Source organism: Solanum dulcamara, chromosome 4, assembly GCF_947179165.1.
Source record: "Solanum dulcamara chromosome 4, daSolDulc1.2, whole genome shotgun sequence".
NCBI lineage: Eukaryota > Viridiplantae > Streptophyta > Magnoliopsida > Solanales > Solanaceae > Solanum > Solanum dulcamara.
Window position 1 is genome coordinate 44,842,170 of NC_077240.1, and position 9,133 is coordinate 44,851,302.

The 9,133-nt window shown below is 32.7% G+C and overlaps 1 protein-coding gene across 2 annotated transcripts; it reads right to left on the minus strand.

Annotated features, from left to right (window-relative positions):
• Nucleotides 1-231: 231 nt before the first annotated feature.
• On the minus strand, nt 232-3,349 carry LOC129887397 (uncharacterized). 2 transcript variants are annotated; one of them, XM_055962477.1, is made up of 4 exons: nt 3,079-3,349; nt 1,919-2,532; nt 1,300-1,438; nt 232-1,190 (listed from the first exon to the last, which is right to left on the minus strand). In XM_055962477.1, the coding sequence occupies exons 2-4, from the start codon at nt 2,454-2,456 to the stop codon at nt 1,130-1,132; spliced, it is 738 nt and encodes a 245-aa protein (XP_055818452.1). In that variant the 5' UTR covers nt 2,457-2,532; nt 3,079-3,349; the 3' UTR covers nt 232-1,129. The 2 variants fall into 2 exon arrangements, with proteins under 2 accessions (XP_055818452.1, XP_055818453.1); XM_055962478.1 differs by lacking the exon at nt 3,079-3,349 and adding an exon at nt 2,914-3,051.
• Between the last annotated feature and the right edge of the window lie 5,784 nt (nt 3,350-9,133).

Below are 9,133 nucleotides of genomic sequence, written 5' to 3' on the forward strand. Positions count from 1 at the left end.
GACTTTTTAGGGTGAAATTATTTCCACTTTTAAATAGTTCAAGAGGTTAATAGTACCCTGAAGCATAAATTGTGGTTGAGAATTGACCAATAGGTGGGGAACATTTGATTATTCTCTTTAAATAAGCTTAAAATTGACCATTGATGCTTTTCAGAAGGCCCCACGACCCTTTAAGACATGTATTACATGCATTTTGGTCAAAAAGGTGGCACATGGATTGACACAATAAAAAAAGTTAAAAATATTAAATTTCAACAAATTTAAGTGTTAAGCTGCACAGACTGGAAAGATAATTCGGGACAAACATAAAGACCTCCCAAGCCACTCCACCTTTGAAGAAATCAGAAGAATAAGAGAAGGCATGTTCTGCACTGTTGACAAAGCAAATGAAGTTGGATATCTGGCCGCAATTTCCGGGGTGATTGCATGATTAGTGGAAGCACAGCAAGAAAGTCAAAACAGCGTAATGCAGGGATCTAGCTGGTTACGCGGATCTCTGAGAAAGATCCAGTTTCCACTTTTCTCTTTTCAAACACAATACATATCACTGGGATTATTAGCAATAATGTTTTATCGTAAAAATGTATACTGTCAGATCATAGAAGTTACACTCCAAACGCATAGTAATAAATTTCCTTATCAGCTTCAACAACCTTACACTAACAAATTCCAACTGACAAGAAGATAAGACGCAATTACGCCACCAGTCTCAGCCACTCTGCCTAATGTAAAGGCTTTAGTAGCGCTTAAAGGGTCTTTTATCATCCTCCTCCTCCTCTTCTTTCCAATCAAGAGAAGAAGACCCGCAACACTATCACTCTTCACTGAACTATATATCCGACCTATAGAGTAAAAACAGTCATTATTTTGTTATAAATGTAATTCCCCAAGAAAACTCTCACTCAATATATCAATCAGCAATTCCACAGGCATCCTAGCATGCTTCAGAAACAATTACTTCTCTCACCAAACAGCATATATCACTGTACAAGGTATACAAATGTTGCAGGTCTTATGCTTCGTCAAGGTGTCACAGTTCCCTCAGAGAGCTTTGCACGAAATCGTAGACATGTTGGCAGTTCCTATTCATGTTTGCATATTCTAAAATTCACCCCAATCACGCTACACTTCAAGTCGCGACACTTTTCGGGCCGCCCCTGGAATCCAAACCAGAAATCTGCTCAACTAAACTGCAAAATACAAATCGAATGAAAACTTAGCACAATATAATCATCATCAACAGGTTAAAATGTACCACAATATTTTCAGCATATTATAGACAAACAATATAGCACGTACTTGGGTGACCCAACACTTTTAGCAGCAGTTCTGGCAGATAGATCAGAGTAGTATTGTTGAATAATAAAGCTATTCGACCTTGATCCACTTGGTTGAGGGGAATCATGAGAACTCACAGCTGAACTTCCAGAGGACATCCCTGCAAACAATTTGGTAATGTCCCAAATCATCAGATAATTGGTTCGTTAAAAACAAATCTGGTCGCTTACATGATATATCCACATTTTTTTGCATCTTCGTCTTGGCATGAAGATGCTCAAATGATGTGCACAAGTATTCATGTTGAGACAAGAAAATAGGAATTCCAAAACAAGTATGATGTTGGTGTTTAACCAATTCATAAATAGGTCACACGTGATGTTGGTTACATGATGTCGGATGAATCACAAGTTAAAGATGTGTCCATAAAAATTAAAAGATTCATGAAATACCTTAAATATTCCTGATGCAATTGTTCAAACAGGATAAGTGAGGAAAAAAGTGCATAAAAGCATGAAAACATAAAAGGAAAATAACTACTCCAAGAATTAAATACAATGAACACTACCCAGCATGATACATAAAGCAATTATACTCACAAACTGACATATGAAAGATACAAGCAGTGCCAAATCATTACCTTGAAAACATAGCACGAGAAAGAAGAGGACAGTGAACAGAAAGGCAAGGAAACTGCTCGTGGATGATGATGATGATGAAGTTGAAGATGCTTTTGCTGCTTTCATTTTCTTCAAAGCCTTGATTCGCTCAATTCGTGCACGTTTGATCATTGCGAGTTCAGCAATCTCTTTGATAAGCTTCTGGTCAGCAGCATCCAAAGATAATCCTCTTGGAGGTCTGGGAGGCTTTTTAGCACTGGTTGATTTACGCTTATCTTTCACATTTTTCTTCTCTACGCTATTTTTAGCCTCTAGGCCATTGACCTTATGGTCTATGAACACCGTCACATTCCCCGGAGAGAGCTCATGGTCATCCTTTACATTGTTGATCATAGAGAGCCCATTTTCAGTTTTAATAAGTTGTTGGTCATCAGAGATATTGTTGAAAAATCTCTTGCCTACTTTATCATCGGAAATAGGTTGAGGACTTGTTGTTTCTTCACTCGTGCTGTTGCACATCTCAAGATCAATCACAAAATAACAGGGTGTATGATCCATGAGAACTCCACTCTACAAACTTAAATTCGAGAATATAAGCCAACGCCGATATTGATCTTGCCGTCTAAAGTAGACTCTGAAAGAAAAAATTATCAAACACCATTCAGTTACTTCACCCTATTTTCCTAAAAACACACAAGGCTCCTAAAATTCAATCAAACAATTCATCCAGTAGATTCAGCAAGCAAGTATCATGAATTGCTCACGAAAGAGATGAAGATTTCTTCATATTTTAGTGGTAGCTACGCGTCTTTGACCCTAAAGCTTCACAATTTCAAATAAACAACTCACACATACAGCTGGTAAGGAACTGCTTGCGAAACAAGAAACAAAAGCTCAATCTAATAAATTAAACTAGCAGGATTGGGAAATAAACATCAAAAGGGAACTTCATTAAACCATATCAAGTTAAAACCCATCATAAAATAAAGAAGCAACTCATTCAGCCAGATTGTACCTTTAGGAGGAGAGAACCTAGAGCCATTAAATTGGGAAGGAAATATGAAAGCAAAGTTGAAAATCGAAATGAACCACTTAATTGGGAAGGAAATTTGAAAGCAAAGTTGAAAATTGAAATGAGCCATGAAAGATTAAAAAAAAAGTAAGTGGAGAAAGCTTGTACCTTTAGGCAGATCCAAAGAATTAGAAGAGTGAGATTTTCAAAAAGAATTGGAGATGTGAAAGGAGATGAATTAAGAGGAGTGCACGTATATATCATTTAATAAAATGAGTAGTGCCATTGCCAGAGCTTGACATTTAAATTGAATTATATGAGGAGAGAGAGAGAGAGAGAGAGAGAGAGAGAGAGAGAGAGAGAGAGAGAGAGAGAGAGAGAGAGACAAGCAAGGCTAAACGCACGAGGGTGTTTCTGTGGGAATTGACATCGAAACTACTACTACTCTTTTTTTCACTTCTTTTTCTTTTGGGTTTATAAATCATCGTTGTTTAGTTTTAAGGAAAGAGACTTGTCCAATATTTGTTACCATTTGATTATGGATTTGACAGCACACTGCAGTGAGATTTTGCCTACTAAAAACATTTGATGAAACTCCACCGACACTTTTTTCTGCACCACTTCTAACCCACCCCAACCCCACCTCAGATAATTAATCCATCATGACTGCCTAAAACAACTTAGATGAAATTTTTTACTTCTCTCCATTTACTTTTTTTTTTTTAATTTGATTTGACAAAGAATTTAACAAAGTAAAAAAATAAATTTTAATTATGTAGTTTTAAATTAAAAATATATAGAATATATTAAAAGATATTTTAATTTTGTATTCTTAAACATGTCACATAAAAAGTTAAAATTAAAGAATTATCAAAAAACAAGAAAGACTTTTTTTTTAATAGACTAAAAAAGAAAATAAACAAACAAATTAAAATGGAGGGACCATGGATGGAGCCTATAGAAAGGGCCAAATGGGTTCATTCGAACTCTTTTTGGCGAAAAATTATATTGTTTATACACGATTTAAGTTATTTTTTTATAGTATATATATAGTAGATGTTGAACCATTTTTGACTTCTTCATATGTTTATTTCTTTATATATATTTTTTGAATTCATTATTGAAAATTCTGACTCCACATTTGGAACAGTGTAGTTAATTGGAATAATTATGTAGAAGATGTTTAGTTTTGGGATTTCAAATTAATTTATCATTGTGGTTTTAATCTTTTCTCAAATTGAAATTGAGCATACTCTTATTTGAGTAGAGGATTGTACTTGAGGTGAATGGATCAATACGTTTCTCAGAAGTAGTTACATAGTTTGTAGAGTCAAATTCCAAAATCCAAATTTTAAATCAACGAGTACGAAATACATAAGAGACTTCTTTTTTCTTTCTTAGGACAGCGGGATTTCAAACATTTTTATATTGTTGCAACTTCAAATTGAAGAGTTCGTATGTTATTGTTATGCTGTCATACTCATACCATACGTGGGTGGCAAAAGTCACGTACCTAAGAGCCCATTTGGATTAAGTTACTCATAAGCTGTTTTCAACTTTTTGAGTGTTTAATCGGCTAATTTAAAGTCATTTTGTGCTTAAAATAAATCTCAATAAGTAATTAATTTATTTGAATTGACTTATTTTAAGCAGTTTATAAATTGAAAATAGTTTATAATTCAAAAAAAATAATAAGTTGGGCTGCACCTATTTTTTTTAACTTATAAATAATTTTCAACTTATAAATTACTTAAAATAAATCCATCCAAACAGGCTCAAACTCAAATTCTTCCAAACAGATATCAAGACAATTAGCACACCAACAAATCTTTAGTAAATATAAGTAAATCCTAAATTCATGTACCACATCCAAAGAAGGGTCGTAGCCCGTAATAAAATATATTGCCACAACAATCTTTGGCCTGCGATCAGAGGGGCAGATCTAGGTGGTGTCTAGGGTTCACCCAAGCTTCTTTCATTGTAAAATTACTTTATATATAAGATTAAATTTTGATTGTTTGAGTGTATATACATTAAAATGAACTACTGAAAATAAGTGAATAGCTTTAACTTAGTGAATAAGAGAATTAGAAATTGGTCCTACATCATAGATTCAAATCGCATGGACAACAAGTTTTTTCTCCTTTTTAATGCTTTGAAAAATGGGAAAGTCTCATAGTAAAGACCTAGTTAGGCTCTTCTTTTGGGCTTTGATCTTCTTCTCCTTTTTAATTATTTTTCTTTTTTATATCATTTTTCTTATTTTTAATTTGTCTTTGTTTAAATTTATTAGACACATTCTTTTTATTTTTATTTTTTATTCTTCTTAGAAATATATTTTTTTTTCAAAAAAAATGTAAATTAGATGTAATTGAGTGAAGAAACTTAAAAATAATCAATATCCTTTTAATAATATCAATTTAGTAGCATTCATGAAATTTCTTTTCTATTTTTTCAATTATATTTTAGAGAGAGGAAAACTAAACTTATTTGATTTATTCGTTATTTGTCTTTTTTACAAATGATGACTAACCTAGTTAATTGAACTATATGAACTTAAAAATTTGACAATAACATTTATTTATCTTCTGAATATGCACTATAATATTAGTAACTCTATTCTTGCATACTTTTAGAGAATCTTGACGATTTTCATAGTAACATTTGATTGAAAAGATACTAATTTAAAATTTTAAAGAAGTGCAAAATAAAGAAAAAATATTACAAAATAAGTATAAAAAGCACAAGAAATTTCAAGAATGCTTGATGAAACAGGGTAAAAGTAAGAAAAAATGCTTAATGTAGTATGATAAGGTAAGTTAAATTTAGCGGGTTAAGGTAAATATTTTTCTTCCCATCTCGCTTCCTTTTTTATTCTTTAATATACATGTGTTTTAGGAACTAACTTATGTAATACAATTGATCCACTAAAATTCTTTTTATCAACGTATCTTTGTTTTTGGTATTTTTAATTAGTTTGGTGTTAACCTTTATGAATCAATGAAATACCTATGATTGCTTGTACAAAGAGCATGCCGAGGGGGCTACTATGCTCACCGCGCATTTGCATTACCACCTGAGTTTCTTTTTTATATTTTGAACCTCTGAGAAAAAATCCTAACTCCGCCAATGCCTGCGATTAAGAAATTGAAGTTGGCGGAGCCGTTTGCCCAAAGTATAATTTGAGCATGTTTTTACCGGCGATTAAGCTTACTTTATGAAGTTCATAGCTACTTTTATTCATGTTGACCTCTGTTTGGCCTTTAATTATTATTTTCAATTTTCAACTTTTAGTATCCCCTATATTCGTATAAATTATTTGTCATAAACGTCTAAGATATTAAATTCTTACACATATCAGAATAGGAAATACGTAGAAAGTGCATTCTATTTTTTTCTAAAATAAAACAAATTAAAGATAGTTGTTGGTCCGAAACACAATATATATTTTGTTTCGCCCATATAGTCGTTAGCCACGATGTCCCTTATGCTGATGTAACTTTTGGTTGGGTTGCTAGGTGTCGTTTGAAGATCCACCCCTATCCCCAAAGGAGATGTATCTATCCTCAAACTACCGCTCAACCCCACCAAAATTAATAGTGTTATAAATACATCTATCGTTAGGTTCACTTTAATACACAATTTATTTGATAAAATTGTAATTAGATAAACTTATAATTGAATAAGTTTGTAAATAGTGCTAAATGACCAAAATAATTTGGCCAAAATTTGGTCATAAATGTACAAAGATCATAGTAACCTCTCTCTTAAAAAATAAACTGTTTTTTTTTTCTTTTACTTTTTTTAGGGGAAAATTTCACAAATAACCACTATAATAAACTTAATTAGGCTCCTTAGCTATATTTAAGTTGTCTCATTTGTATAATTCACGAGTTTGTATAATTTGCGGAGTTTGCATAATTCGCAGGTATGTTTGTGTAATTGAGTTATTTTGTATAAACTCGTAATAACGAATTTATACAAATACAAACATCTAAACTTTGAACAGTTATACAAATTATATTATACAAAATTACATTATACAAAAGTTATACAAATTATAATATACAAATTTTGAATTATACAAATGCGTGAATTATACAAACTCGAACCGTAATTAACGCTAAATGTCAGTGATGAATTATAAATTAGCTAAACTATAGCTATGTTAACTAATTAACTAGTATATATTTGGTTATTTGTGTAATTTTCTCTTCTTTCTTTTAATTAAAGGGTATGAAAGTGTTTGTTATTTCCTAAAATTACAATTCAATTATTGACATATAGCTAGAAATAGAAATGTGGAAGTAGCAATAGAGATATACAGAATATGACCCATAATATAGATGTGCAATACGATACAAAATATATAAAACAAGCCCAAAAATGATCAAGAAGATAAAACTATACAAGAGAATCCAACCTCGGACTTGGTGTCACCGATATAGGAGCATCTAAGTACAGAAAGGCTATATACATCAAGTCTGTCCAATCAAAATACAAAATATCCAGATAGATACAAAAGAAGGAAAGAAACAACTCTCCGTATGCTAGGAGCTCACCACAATTCGAGTGTGATAGCCAAGGAAGACTCGATGCTTAGCGAGGATGGCTCATACTAGGAGCTATATCAGGAAAAGATGCAGAAGTGTAGTATGAGTATCAAAACACGGAGTACTCAGTAGGAATCATAAGTCGACCGAGCTTAGAAAGATCATGTATATAAAGAGAAGTATGATAGTGCTAATGCTATAGTTTAACAATTCAAGATCGATATACAAACACAAAAAATAGTGAAAACATACTAACAATCAAACAAGTAACACCCATTTAGACGGCAATCACAACCACAAATAAAGCAAAATAATGCAATGCAATATGACCAATGCATGAATAAGGTAAAAAGTTTTGGAATAGCCTCGATGATTGTTTTGCGAACTCCTCAGGACAACTACAGAACTCGCCTCAGCTCAACAAAAAATGCAATAATCATAAAACTCAAAATTTAGTTTGCGGAGCTTATCAACATATGCAGTGTGCAAGAAGAAAAATCCGGGAATCTTCCACAGGTACGCACTATCAAGTAAAGTAGTACCTCCTTTTCATAAAAAGCCACATTTTCTCAAAAATGGTATAACTCCCTTCAAAAGCAAGTTCATTAAGTTAAAAATCATACTTCTTTCCCTCGAAGCTCAAGATAGTGAAAATCCCAAGTAAAAATGATTTATGTACCTCAAATATAACATTATTTTGATTTTTCAAATACAAATACAACAAATGCAAATGTTAGACTCGCATGTACATATCTGACACAATCAACTTAATCACTATACAATCACATCACATAACAAATTGGGTAACACCCGTCATACGACAGACATACTATTCTGAAACTCTATCTATTCCAAGTCCAAGGTCTAGGCCTCAGGCTCACACATACAAGAATAAGGCGAAAATAACTCAAAAATAACCAATAATACACACATTCGCACCAAATCAATCGAAACGTATAATTCTAAGTTTGAACCACCTAGAAGCAATTCTAAGGATCCTATAACGAAAACAAAGATCAAGGCTCAACCTAAGCTAAGGCTTTTGCGACTAAAGCACAAGTCTAGTCACTAGAAAATTGCCAAAATATAGACACAAGTATCATGCATACCTAAAACCTCATCCTAAGGCTTACCTAATGATTAATAATATATATACATCTCTCTCTCTCTCTCTCTCTATATATATATATATATATATATATATATATATATATATATATATATATTAGATTATCAGAAGAAATAACAACCCCAAGATATGCCAATGCACTCAATCAATAATCTCCAACTGAAATCACCTCTAAAAGCTCTCCAAAATTGCCTTCATGAGTGGTTTCTTATATGAAATGCGTGCTGAGTTCGTGAATGATTGATTAATTTGAAAAAAAGTGTTCATTGCGATTGCGGGATCCCAGGGTCGCGATCACGATTCATTAAAGTTTACTGGATTCACTGACCCTTCATTAAGATTGCGATGGTCAATGGTCGCGATAAAATTGACTAAGAAATTTGGTCTTCGCGATAGCGGGACTCTTCCTCGAGATTGCTCTGAGTAAAGTGTTGGTGTTGGCATCTACTCATCCAAAAGTTGAGAAATGCCTCAATGAGGGTTCAAGATTCATTTAGAACTCCATGAATGCAAACAAACTATGCTACCCCACTAAAATCGT

Coding starts and splice junctions, on each gene's coding strand:
- LOC129887397 (XM_055962477.1), bottom strand. CDS start 2,456: ATGGATCATACACCCTGTTATTTTGTGATTGATCTTGAGATGTGCAAC. Junction 1,439..1,918: donor TCTCGTGCTATGTTTTCAAG/GTAATGATTTGG, acceptor AATTGTTTGCAG/GGATGTCCTCTGGAAGTTCA. Junction 1,191..1,299: donor AAAAGTGTTGGGTCACCCAA/GTACGTGCTATA, acceptor TGTATTTTGCAG/TTTAGTTGAGCAGATTTCTG.